Source organism: Pantherophis guttatus, chromosome 2 (genome assembly GCF_059756535.1).
Source record: "Pantherophis guttatus breed Tessera chromosome 2, ASM5975653v1, whole genome shotgun sequence".
NCBI classification, from domain to species: Eukaryota; Metazoa; Chordata; class Lepidosauria; order Squamata; family Colubridae; genus Pantherophis; species Pantherophis guttatus.
Window position 1 is genome coordinate 64291679 of NC_142064.1, and position 14571 is coordinate 64306249.

The 14571-nt window shown below is 37.8% G+C and overlaps 1 protein-coding gene across 1 annotated transcript; it reads right to left on the bottom strand.

Moving 5' to 3' along the window:
• Positions 1-248: 248 nt before the first annotated feature.
• IDNK (IDNK gluconokinase) lies at positions 249-9945 on the bottom strand. The gene is made up of 5 exons (XM_034410166.3): positions 9803-9945; positions 5371-5401; positions 4609-4695; positions 2112-2155; positions 249-1401 (listed from the first exon to the last, which is right to left on the bottom strand). The coding sequence occupies exons 1-5, from the start codon at positions 9841-9843 to the stop codon at positions 1050-1052; spliced, it is 555 nt and encodes a 184-aa protein (XP_034266057.2). The 5' UTR covers positions 9844-9945; the 3' UTR covers positions 249-1049.
• Positions 9946-14571: the final 4626 nt, after the last annotated feature.

Genomic DNA, 14571 nt, shown 5'->3' on the forward strand with positions numbered 1-14571 from the left:
CCTCCCAGATTCATCATGCTGAGGTGGGCGACTATATAATTTAAAATAAAATAAGGTGACAAAAGTTGTGAGTTTTGATGTTATGATTTTTGCCTTTTAATACAAATTAAAATGTGGAGCCCCCAGTAAAAGTAATATGCATATGAATAGAATAGAATAGAATAGAATAGAATAGAATAGAATAGAATAGAATAGAATAGAATAGAACAGAACAGAACAGAACAGAACAGAACAGAACAGAACAGAACAGAATAGAATAGAATTCTTTATTGGCCAAGTGTGATTGGACACACAAGGAATTTGTCTTTGGTGCATATGCTCTCAGTGTACATGAGAATAAAATACATTCATCAAGAATAAAAAGATAAAAAACTTAATGATAGTCATAGGGTACAAATAAGCAATCAAATCATACTAGGAAACAATATAAATTGTAAGGATACGAGCAACAAAGTTACAGTTATGCAGTCATAAGTGGGAGGAGATGGGTGATAGGAACATGAGAAAATTAATAGTAGTAGTAACTATGTAACTAATAATAACTAGTAACTATGCTGGATAGATAGATACAGAGTATGGATTTGCATTAGCCACCTTAGAATAAAGAGTCCTGCTGTTTTCAATATTTAAATTCTCCTTTTTTTTGACAGCATTTTACTACTATTAAATTACAATGGTAGTCCTTTCCAGCTGATTCAAGGATACTGCTATATGTTTTCTGATAGTCCACTTTACCAAATGCAGCTGCAGTCTTCTCTCTCACTCAGCAAGTATGTGAAGTATATGATTGCTCTCCAAGGGTTTGTTTTATCTTAAACTTTCAACTGCAATTTTTAAAATAAATGTCAATATTATGATAATATGATATATATTTTTTAAAATTAGATATATGATAATGAATAAAAAACTAGGCAGGCTTAATTTTCTATTCATGCTACAAGTATAGTAAATAAAACATAAATATGTTGCTTAAACAGGAGAATAAATTATACAAGAGTAACATTTATTTGGGGTTATCAGGCTTCAAAACAAGAAAACCTGGAGAAACATCAGTACAAACTTTTAAGATGTCTTTCAATTTCAGATACTATTTCTGAAACAGACTTTTCCAAGCTAACATTAATAAAGTTTTCTGGCGCACATGGAGGTTCAAGAGTATCAAACTGAGATTGGAGTAGACTTGGTGGCATGAAATGTCCCCTTCTTTTTTCTAGACGGCTGGCAATGAGCTCTATTGGCCCTGCCAGGTGAACAAACAGGATCTTTCTTGGAGTGGACTCCTTTTCTTCTTGTTGGTTGTTCAAACTCTGACAACCAGCCTCTCCATTCTCCAAAATGCACCGATACACTTTTTTGAGAGCTGAGCAAGCTAAAATGACACTTTGTCCAGATGCATGTTCTCTGTAAAAATTAGAATTTGACAATATCTATTCATTAGGAAAAAAAAGTGTGTGTGTGTATGTTTTTTTAAAAACTTTATTAGAACTGGGATAAGGCATTCAGACAATTAACATATACTCATATAATGAAGTATTTGAAATTCTCCCATGCAAAAATTCTGTGTGTAGAAAACTGCCAGAACAAAGGCATTCTGACTGATATCTCAATTCACCAGTTTATGTAATTATTTAGTTTGCAACTAAATAATTTGCAACAAACCACATAATTCCCCCACTTTTTCAACTGCTACCTTTTTGGAACCCTCTGTTATAGTCCATCCCTTACTAACCATGTTCAGCAAATCCTAATCCAACACTGAAATGTCCCAAAGCTAATAGTACACTTATTATTAATAGGTTAAATCTACTAAAAATCAATATACAGCAAACCTTAATATTGTAGAAGTTTGCTTCTGACAGTCATGGAGAAACAGTGCTACTCAAGGGATTTAGGATATCTCTTTCTCTATGGAATACCTTACTCTACTCCAAGCCATGTCCCAAAAATTGTTCATATTTAATACTTAGCATTTATGCTTATTGGTGCATTAGAGGGCTGGGAGTTTTGAAGTTGTTCACCAAGCTCGGGACACTAAAGCTAGATGAACTGCATGCTCAGCAACAGAATCCATTCAAGACCAGTTTCATGTTACAATGGGAACATTCTTTTACCTCATTAATATATCATGTAGGTGGCAAAGCCATGGTATCCTATCCTAAAAAAAAAAAAAACAAGACAGACCAGTTTAAGCAAATGATGCATATTCACCTGAAATAATCTGTATCATTTGCAAAAGCAATTAGCATTAGCAATTCATAATATTTCTTGTCAGAAATCTTTAAAAAGTGTATCAGAGCCTCATTATACTAGTGAAGATTACATATCGGCTTCAACATACACCTCTTTCTTTATGGAAGCAATTTCTGCCTCCTATCTCAAATGTGACTCATATGAACGAGGCAAGTCAGTCAAAACGATTAATACATTTCTTGATATAATCCAATTAAGCTCTATCCTATTCAGATTTCATAGTTGCTTCTGAAAGCCTCACATTCTCACTTAAATGGCACTAGACAATTTTTTATAACTGACAACTCTGAAGTTTGTGTTGTGGCCCGCCAGCGGCCAGCAGAGCTGGCAGCAGATTCGGACAGTGAGGAGGTTGGGGAGGAATGTGAGCCAGTCCTGGAGTCTGGGGAAGGCTCAGATGATGGCTCTGAGTCAGAGGCAGAGAGGGGGCCAAGACCATCTGGTAGTTCTTTGCTGCCTCCAGAATCTCCGGAGTCTGACATCAGCGAGGCAGAAAAACCTGTTCCCAGTGTGTGCATGAGCAGAGCTGCCAGGAGACAGGAATTAAGGAAACAGGGTCGACTTGGGAGTAAGGCTTGGAGATGATTGGCCCCTCCCAGAAGACATAAAAGAAAAACGGACGGGATGTGAGCTTTTGCAGGAAGCAATTAGTTCATCTGACCGATTCAAGATTTGAAAATTCTGTTTGTGACTCTGTGCCAAGTTTGGCCTTGCTCTGTGTCTGGAAATTAGCTCTTTGGCAGCGTTCCACGTGAGATAGGTGGGTGTTGATAACCTTCCTCTGAAAGACTGTTTATCAAGCCTTGCAGATTGTAAATGAAAGTAATTTACAGCTGTATGAATTAAAGAGGTTTGCCGGGACTAAGTTTGTGCTGTTTAATTTCTAAGGAAGCCTAGGTCAGAACAGTTTACCAGTGTTGAAAGGTGGACGGAATATGCGTTCATTCACTAAAAAAAGAAAGCAGTCACCTTTTCAAGAAATCATATACTGTCAGCACTGGAACAGAAAACCCCCAACCACATATAGAAGTAATTCATAGCTCTTGATCTTTTGGGGGAGGAAGGAGCATCAGTTCAGGGGTATAAATGACATATAATACCAAGCCTTCAAAATGCTATCATTGGGGTGGGTTCTACTTACCTTTACTACTGGTTTGCAACGGGAGTGCGCGCATGCACAGAAGCTTCCTGATGACATCCGGGTCGGCGGAGCCTCCCACTGGTTTTATTACTGGTTCTTGCGAACCGGTCCGAATCGGGGGCAACCCACCACTGGCTATCACCAACATTCTGTCATAGTTTGATTTCCCCCAACAATTTCAATTCCAATTTCTATTCATTAGTTCAGCATGTATCAGGATAAATATTGTAATTGTTAAATAAAACAAGAATATAAATCTTGGTGCACTTCTATCCCAATCTGAACCATTTATATAATTACTCCATATTCCATCTAACGCTTCTTTCTTAGTCATCATACAATTTATTTAATAAGCAGATGATGTGGCCTGATACATCCATGTTTTCAAGGGCTATTGACAATTTGTTCTAGTCTATCACATGAAAAACCTTAGAATAAGAAATAAAGTAAAAATAGATGTATTTTTGGAACTCCTTCATTATCTACTCAGTGTTAGTAATGTGACCTCAGGTGCCCCTGCCTCTTCTGAAATCAAATTCTGTACCTTGCAGTTCTCATTCCATGTATTGTTGAACTCCAGTTACGAAGTCTTGATTGCTGATTTACTTGCATGCGAGACAGGTACAAATGTTTAGTAGTTGCAACATTCTCCAATAATGTCTCTTTTGATATTGAAACACAAATAATTTCCACTCCCTGCCCCATTGCTATATCTTCCATATTTTCTTGTAACTCCAAGCAGCATACTAACTGCATAGCAATAAGAATTCAAACTGCTGGTATTTTGTTAATTCTTGCAACTTTTAGAAATATTTTCTGAGTCCATTTAAGGTCATACTCCTGAATGTGTTGTTGAATAATTAAATCTATGTACTTAATGTGATTGGGTTTTTTAAAAAATTCAGTTTACTGAGGAAGCAAAGGAATGACTAGCCAGTTATCAGTTTGGGAGAATCTTGATGAAAAAACTCCTCACAAGGTCAGCTGAATTACAATCAGATCATCTAGGACTATTTTATACAATGGTCTGCAAGAAAAGAAGGACTGACCCCCATGAAAACAAAGACATCAAATGACATAGCTTTGAAGGACAGTATTTAATTCACTGATCTGGTATCTTCAGATCATTCAGTTTTTATGCTAATGAAGTTTCTCCAACTCCATCACTAACAATTTTGTTTATTAGATGAAAGTGACATCAAGACTATGAACAATACCTGGTCAGTTAGAGGTATTCCTTCAGCCATTTTCTTTCTGTTCTCCTCTGGATGATAGTCATCACCCTCATAGAATGTCCAACCTAGCTACATAATGATAAGATTATTCAGTTTTAGTAAAAAAAAATACCTTTAGAGCAAAGGCAATTGTTATAGAAATTGTCTCAGGTACTTCTTGGCTTTCTTAACCTTGTGCCTTCCAGATACACTGGGAACAACATCTTAATTCCCCAACCCACATGATTATCTGGTATTTGGGAATTATAAGAATTAAGACCAACTTGATTATGGGCATCTATTGGAGGGGGGCAAAAGATGGTATGTGTGATGACATAATCATGTAAATGTTGTAACTTGTGTCAGATATCCTGATGCACATACAACGTACAGTATTTACATGATTATACAATTACATTCATAATGTCAGTTTGTTACTGAGATGATTTGTTGTGGCTGCTGGGACCTTGAAGCCATGGAAAGTCAACCTAGGCCACAACTCTATTATCCACAACACCAAGAGAAATATTCGTGTCACTATTTTTGCCTGTGCATGTCAAGGCAAACCAATAGCATGGATGCACAATCAAGGCTACTTTTGAATGTATAAACAGTGTGAATGATCAAGGAGCTAGCATTCCAATACACTTAACAATTTCATATTTATATGTCATGATTGCACTGAGCTATTAGAGTTGTTATATATCTTCAAAGATACTTGTAAGAAATGGTGAATAAACAATCAACAATTATACAAATAACTACCTTATCTGCCAGAAGTGTGCCCACTGTGGATCTGTAAAATAAAACAAGTATGTATAAAAACTACATATAAAGAAGAAACATTAAGCCCAGATAAACACATCATTATAAGGTTGTTTGGTTTGATTTAGCATCTTGCATGAATCCAATCATCTAAAACTCATTTCATAATCAGAGGTTTGCTTTCCATCAGTTGCCCCCAAACATCCCCCAAGTGGACAGGGATGAAGTTTTAAATTCATTTATTGGTTGAACAGCCCACTCATAAAGAATTCCTAGTTTCTAATATAGTATTTATTAGTTTCTTCATATTATATGGATAGGAAATGAGAAGGCAATTGTTCACTATTTCAATTATTTCCAAGAACAAAAAAACAGATGTGCAGTCCTATTGAACATTTTGCTGATTCCCTCTTCCCTGCAACTATTTATGCTTCCTGAAAGATCCTCTAGAAAAACAGGGGAATTAGTATTAAAAATTATGGAATTAAGACTTTCCTATCCCCAGAAATAAAGTTCTAATGTACTTTAGAACTTAGCATGAAGTCTGAGTCAATTCTCAGTCTTATTTATTTTACAGGCCTGCTGTGGAGTTAACGCCACAGAGGATAGCATATATGATGATGGGATATAAATATAACAATTTAAAATGCAATTACAGACATAATTCTCAGTTAAAAGTTGATAATCACCAACACATGTACCTACACAGCTGACACTTTAACTCTAATTTACTTAGGGATTATTTCTGATGGTGGATTTGGCAAACAACATTTCATGTATGAAAAACTAGCACAGATATTATCTTTATTGTGTATTGTATATTGTTAAATTTGTAATCACTTTTGAAATACTAGCTGCTGCCCAAAAATCAGATGGAAAAAGCCATGATTGCATCTTTGGATCATCTGACCAGCCACCATGAAAGAGCGTGCTTGATACATAAATTTCACACTTTCATGGGTATGATGGAAAATGAATAATTTTAATAAATAAATAACCAAGAACACAAAGTGTAATAGCTGCAGATGACTACAACAATCTTTAACAACTTCATCAAAGAAGAAACTCACAACTCCTTGCAAGTTTATTCTTTCAATGCTCTGCTCTATTCTTTGGTAACTGTTTGGCCGTGTCTACTCTGAAAAATTCAAAAGCAATTAGTCATATTTAAACAGTAATCCTATATAATATAGTTATTTTGATTAAACAGTACTTTAAGAGGGAATTTGAGTAAGAACGTTCGCCCATTTTTTCAATGTAATATTTTGTAATATGGTGCCAGATTAATTTTGACATGTTTGTGTGGGTGGTTAACACACCCATAGTAATTCCTTCATGCAATACAAGATTATATTTTCACATCAGAAGATTCTCCAACAATGCTATTAGGGAAAAAGAACGCTAAACAATGTAGACAAGATTTATATAAATGTGAAGTATCTCCAATCAACATAGTGTAAAATAAATTATTTCATATATTTAATATGTTTTGTCAGCCTATTTGTAAATATTTCTTGCATTTGTAACCTCAATCGGCTAAATGCTAAAATAAATAACATGCCATGTGTTTTCCTATTTTAGTAAATTATAGGAATTCTCAGTAAGAACATGTCTCAATTAAAAGTAGCTAATGACTGACTGATCAAGGACCTGAATATAAGTGCTATTTCTGTAATAACTGAGACTACATGATTTCATCTGACTCAATATTGCTGTTATTCAGATAGTCTGCTGCTTCTTCTCTTCAGGAAAACACTGTTTGTGCCACACAAGTATCAGTAGACCTTATTCAGTGAAATATTTTAGAGCCAGATATGAAGACCCAGGCCAAACATACTCTCTGCATCTGCTAGTCCTGCTGTGAATGTCTTGGTCACAATACTGTATGCTTGTTCTTCATAAGGTTAACTGCATAATTATGGCAAGGCTTTAAACAAAGAAATGAATGTCACTCTTTTTCCCACTCTTTTTTACGCTTGGGCGTAAGTACTAAAGAAAACACAAGTACAGAATGGTGCCATATATATTTCTAGAATCTGGATTCCAATAATATATTTGCAAATAAATATGTAAATATATTTTTGGTACTCATATATCTGTAACATTTCTATCCCACTTTTTATTGGTCATTTTATTGATAAATAATTCAGTGGCAAATTAACCTGTTCAGTACTTCAGATTCAAAGGCAAAAAACTGCTTCATAATGTGCAAAGATGTAAACCAAATGGACCTTTTTCTAGGTTTGTGTAGGAAAGACACTTTTGCTTTAAGGAGATGCTAATGTTCATTCTATAACCTTGTATTCTTATGGCGTCTGAATCTTCACAGTCCTATTAATTCAATGCCCGTCACATACAGGCTCATCTCCTGGCCTTGGGGGAATATGATTGGGGTGGGTGGGTGTCAGGGGTGGGTTCTACTTACCTTTACTACTGGTTCACAACAGGGCATGCACAGAAGCATTTTGATGACGTTGGGTCGGTGGGCGGAGCCTCCCGCCAGTTTTACTACCGGTTCTATAGAACTGGTGTGAACCAGGGGCAACCCACCACTGGTGGTTGTCCAATGGTTAATTTAAGGTTAAGCATGCCACATACGCAATGAAACGTTTGAACATTAGACAAGTCCCCAAGCACTTAGATCTATCTCCCAGACATGGGAACACATCCTGAAGTGGGCCCAGGCAAGCAGTAAGGCGCTATTTTCCAGATCCCTACATGAAGGGGTGAAATCCAGGAGGTTCTGACAGGTTCTGGAGAACTGGTAGCGGAAATTTTGAGTAGTTTGGAGAACCAGCAAATACTACCTCTGGCTCGCCCCAAAGTGGGGTGGGAATGGAGATTTTGCAGTATCCTTCCCCTGCCACGCCCACCAAGCCAAGCCCACAGAACTGGTAGTAAAAAAAATTGGATTTCACCACTGCCTACATGTAATCATCATAGGGGATTATGGTGCATTTTGTTTTCCTGTACAATACAGGTAGTCCTCTTCTTACAACTACAACTGAGCTCAAAATTTATGTTGCTAAGTGAATTTTGCCCCATTTTACGACTTTTCTTGCCATATTGTATTGGTTAAGTGAATCAATTGCAGTTGTTAAATGTGTAACACGGTTGTTAAGTGAATCTGGTTTCCCCATTGACTTTGCTTGTCAGAAAGTTGCAAAAGGGGATCGCATCACTCCAGGACACTGCAACCGTCATAAATGTGAGTCGGTTGTCAAGCATCCAAATGTAAATCGTGTGACCAGAGGGATGCTACAACAGTTATAAGTGTGAGAAATGGTCACAAGTCACTTTTCTCAGTGCCCTTGTAACTTTGAACGGTCACTAAGTGAATTGTTGTAAATCGAGACGAGGGCTACCTGTAATCCATCTTTTAGTACATTCAGTTAGTTATTCATCCTGAATGAGCATCAGGAGTACAAAGATGTACCGGTTTCCAGAGAACCAGGTCTTTGCATTAAGATGGAAGCTTTGCAGAAATGAAACTTGAAATGAGAAGGAATTGCCTGACTATTAATAAAATTAATAGAAGTGAATGAGCTGGAAGGGGACCCTTAGAGGTCTTCTAGTCCAGCCCCCTGCTCAAGCAGGAAACCCGATACCATTTCAGATAAGTGACTGTCTCTAGAGTAGATTCTTCTTAACAACATCCAGTGATGGAGCGGCCATGATTTCTGGAGGCAAGCCCTTCCACTGTTTAATTGTCCTCACTGTTGGGAAGTTTCCAGGTTGCTTGTTCCAAGCCTCATTTAAATCAAGACTGGATACAAAAGGGTAATCTGACCCATTTTTTGAATTTTACTAGCACTAAGACAGGGGTCCTCAAACTTGGCAGCTTTAAGGCTTGTGGACTTCAACTCCCAGAATTCTCCAGCCAGCTCTGCTGGCTGGAGAATTCTGGGAGTTGAAGTCCACAAGCCTTAAAGCTGCCAAGTTTGAAGACCTCTGCACTTAAGACATCAAAAATGACTTGAAACGCCCCTCGCCGAAATGCGGTGCGTGTTTTTTTTTTCATTTCTTCGTCTGTGCATATCTGTGGGTGTGCTGCTCCTTTTTACCAAAGACTCAGTAGCGCCCTCTTCTGCCCTCCCACCTTTGCCGCCCGAAGATATATGGGGAAGTTCGATTTCCCCGCCCAAAAAAAGCCTCCCACGCTGCTTTTCCCACGCAGGTCAGCGACGACCACTCTCCCTGCCTCCCCTCACCGCCCCCAGCTCCTTCACCAGGGAGAAGGAGGCAAGCCAGAGAAGCTTCTGCCCCGGCTCCCCTCAACAGGAGCCGGCAAGGCTCCCCGCAGCCTCAGCGACAGAAAACAAACTTCCCTCCCTTGCAGGCGACAAGGCAGCGCGGCCTTTTCTGTATTTCCGGCCGCGCATTACTCTTCACACACACCCCACCCCACCCCAATCCCAGAAGTTGCGCTTACTTCCCGGAGCCGCTCACTCCCATGACCACCACTAAGACCATCGCGGGACGCCCGGGCAGCAAGCAGGTGGTTGGTGTCTTCGGCTCACCTTCCTCGACGCCCTCCTTTCGCCCTGCCTCTTCCCTTCCCTCCTCCGCCTCTTGCTCGGAGGTGCCACTCCTGAGTGTTTAAACCCGGATCTGCCTTTTTTTCCCACGCCTGTCCGGGTTTCTAGATTTATTTATTTATTTTAAATTTTTAAATGTAATGGAATCTAAGGTATATATATATATGTGTGTGTGTGTGTGTGTGTACAGTTAATATTTCAATTAATTATTAATTGATTAATATTTTATTTATTTATTAATATTTGATTAATAATAAATTGATTGAATAATTAATTATTCAATTAATATTACAGTTAATAATAATAGAGCCATCCCAGACTACCAGCACCAGATTTGAAATAGTAACGGCAGTTACAGCAAAAGACCCTTCACATAAGCCTGATGATGGCAGATGAGATTCTGTCGAAACGTTGCTTCTACCCTTTTAGGGATATGTTCACAATTACACGGGAAGAAACCCGAAATATTAACTGTACACACATATATACCCGTAAAAACTTACATACATATATATATATATATATTACATTACGTACTGTGTATTAAATTGATACAAGTGTGTTGTCGTTGAGTCGCTAAGTCGGCTCCAACTCTTTGCAACCCCGTGGCCCATATAATCATAATCATAATAATCATGTTTATTTGTCAAGCATATATAATTACATATTTAATACATTCATTTTTGCTTCCATGGAAGAGGTAAGAGGCACAAAATGAACATATAAACTGAAGACTCGAAAACAATCTGTCCTAACTTGATACCCTCCAGATGTATGAACTAAAAATCTTTTTCAACCTAAACAGCACAACTATAATAGTTAGGGTTTATGGGAATCATAATTCATGGAGAGGGGTTTTGCTAAACTGTTTGGTCTTGAGGGCAGATTCAATACATGAAAGGGAGAACTTTATGGAAAGATACTTAATCATAATCATAAGTTTATTTGTCAAGCATGTATAAGATAACAGGTAAAAATATAAACATACATGAAAAGAGTAAGTAAAAAGGAATATTAGGACAGGGACGGTAGACACGCTGGTGCGCTTATGCACGCCCCTTACAGACCTCTTAGGAATGGGGTGAGGTAGACATTTTAAGGTTAAAGTTTTAGGGGTTTGGGGAAGAAACTACAGTCAGGTAGTGCATTCCAGGCATTGACCACTCTGTTACTGAAGTCATATTTTCTGCAATCGACTTTATATATATAGCACACAGGACCCCCTTGTCCTCCGCTTGTCTCCCAAAATTTGTCAAAATCCACAATCCCTGCCTCGATGACACGAACTACAGGTAGTCCTCAACTTACAACCGCAATTGAGCCCCCAAATTTATGTTGCTAAGTGAGAAATTAAGTGAGTTTTTACCCCATTTTGTGCCTTTTCTTGACAACAGTTGCTGAAGTAAATTGCTACAGTTGTTAAATTAGTTACAGGGTTGTTAAGTGAATCTGGCTTGCCCATTGACTTTGCTTGTCAGGTCACAAAAGGGGATCATGTGACACCGGGACACTGTTCTCTTTATATTACCTCACATACATCAGATTCACTTTTAACAGAAAGTAAATATCAGTGCAAATTTCAGGACAAGTGAATTCAGTTAATAATCTGAAGGAATTAAATACTCTGTTTTTAAATATGCTTATAAGTGTACATGGATTTAACACAAATCTTTGAATGAAATCATTTGGGTCCCGTCCCCACCCCACCCAATTTTTAAGGCCACCCAAATCGCAAATCAACTCAAGGCAGTATATAAGGAGATTAAAACAGTAAAAATCCTAAAAGATAAAATCATCACACTTGGAAAACCAGAAACTTCAAATGCATCATAAATTAATTGATTCACAAATAACTCAGTCCTTGCCAGAAGTGTTTTAAGGCATTCTGGAATGATAGCAGGGGTGAGGTCCTACAGCCTCAAGGGGAATGTGATCCAGGAACTATGTTGAATCCAAGTTAACTTTATATAATTTTAGTGTGTAAATGGTGCATCCCAACACATTTCTGTTTTAAAGACAACTGTATTAATTGGTTTATTGTCAGACTTACTGGATATAGAATAGAATAACAGAGTGGAAGGGACCTTGGAGGTCTTCTAGTCCAATTCCCTGCTTAGATAGGAAACCATACCCCTTTAGACAAATGGTTATCCAACATCTTCTTAAAAACTTCCAGTGCTGGAGCATTCACAACTTCTGGAGGCAAGTTGTTCCACTGATTAATTGTTCTGTCAGGAAATTTCTCCTTAGTTCTAAGTTGCTTCTCTCCTTAATTAGTTTCCATCCATTGCTTCTTCTATAACATGTATATAGTGTATAAGATGTGTGTTTTTGGGTCAGTGGTGACTCCTGGTAATTGCCTGAACTTGGCAAGATTTCAGAAATACTTTGCCATTACCTCCTTCCTAGGGCTGAGAGTGACTGACCCAAAGTCACCCAGCTAGCTTTGTGCCTAAGACAGGACTATAAAAAAAAAAAGGAACATTCCTTTCTAGCACTGATGATGTGATGTAGGTTGGGTAATGAAATGTCTTCAAGAAAACAATCAAGCTCAGAGAGCATCAAGGATCCCACAGTTCAACCCTGGGGTACAAATATTCTCTTCTACCAATACGGACCCAGTTTCTACTCAGTACTTAACTACTATACCAAACTGGCTCTTTGTAATGAGAGTACGGCCCCTGAATTATGTTAACCTTTTAAAAACTCATCCAGGACATCATGTCGAATGATCTGCCAAGCTGTTTCATTACTAAGTGGTATATACTGGGCTGGAGCACTGTTGCTTTTTTTTTTTGTTTGTTTAAGGCCACAGCCAGCTCTTATAGCTCGCAAATAAGTATCCAAGATAATTAAAATATGAACGCAAAGCCTTGTCCAGAGAGGTAAAAAAGCCTCATTTTTTTTTTAAAGGAAGGGGATTAAAAACTGAGAATTAAAGGCGTATGGGGCTTAGAGCATGTATATACTATAAAGGAGTGTTCACTGACTGTCATTTGATTCTCCCCTCCCATGCAATGCAACTCTGAACAAATAAAAAGAATTCTTTTAAAATGAGCTTGACTCATTTTGAGTTCTGTTCCAATGGACATGTCCAACTGTTTAGATTACTGCAATGCATTCTAATCTTGAAGACAAGACAGAAGCTACTTCTCATCCAGACTCTGGCAGCAGAAGAAGTTATGGGCACACAACGGTACACTGTGACACTATCGTGTGAAAACTCCACTGGTTGCCAGTTTCTGGGGCAATTCAAGTTGTTAAGTTTAAAGCCATTGATGTTATTTGCAGAACTGAGAGATTCAATCAAGAAATAAGGAGAAATTTTCTGATAGAACAATGAACCAATGGAACAGCTTCCCTTCAGATATTGTAGATGCTTCATCAATGGAAGCTTTCAAGAAGAGACTGGACAGCCACTTGTCATATAGGGTTTCCTGCTTGAGCAGAGGGTTGGGCTAGATGACCTACAAGGTCCCTTCCAACTCTGTTATTCTGTTACTATTCTGTTACTGACCCAAATGACCCAACAGAATAAGCATACTCCCGTTTCCTTACTGAAGAAATGTTTCTTTGCGAGAGTCCCATAATATGACACATCACTAACTCCTGCCCTCTGAGACTCCATTTCCTCAGAAGTTTGCATAGTTCAGGAATGCTATCAGAACCTGGCTTTTTCAGCAAGTCCTGCACTTAGTGGTTTTGAATGCTATATGTGTTTAATCTTTTCCCTGGGTAGTTGTCTGCCACGTGGTTCTTCTTTTAAAGTTATATCATTTTTTAAAAACTTGCTCTGAATGCCATATTTCTCACTGATTAAATGGCCATACATGGCATTTTAAAGAAAATAAATACTATGTCATTTGGAACAGTGGTGGAATGCAATTTTTTTACTACCGGTTCTGTGGGCGTGGCTTGGGCATGGTGTGGCTTGGTGGGTGTGGCTTGGGCGTGGCAGGGGAAGGATACTGCAAAATCTCCATTCCCACCCCACTCTGGGGCCAGCCAGAGGTGGTATTTGCCAGTTCTCCAAACTACTCAAAATTTCTGCTAACGGTTCTCCAGAACCTGTCGGAACCTGCTGAATTTCACCCCTGATTTGGAAGATTTCTCTCTTTGAGGGACATGTGGTTTAGAAATGGGACATCTGCTTGACAAATGGCAATCAAATCCAAACAAACAAACAATAAATAAATAAACAATATAAACAAATAAACAAATAATACAGTTAGAAGGGGAGATTTAGTCCAAATCCCTGCTTACCACAGAGATTTTACAAAAATGTACTTTCTCCAGGATAAATTATTGAAGATTTGATTAGAATTACAACCATGTGTTGGAGTTGATTAAAAAAATTCAAACTGATCTTGATTTAGACATGATATACCATTGACTTTGTTAGGCAGTTAAGTTCTATCCTTGTATCCTTTCGAAGTAAAAATGTACATATCAGTAAATAACATGCTATTTATCCCAGTGAAAGGTACACTATCTTAGCAAGGTAAAATTGAGACAGAACTGAATATTATGTACATATCTTCACAGTGATTAAATTAAAGATAGTAACTCTAATTTAAAAAATATATTCCATAGGTAAATAATATGCATAAGATAAATATCTAAATATACCATAAGAAGTAGTTCTCAGAACTAACCTGTTATT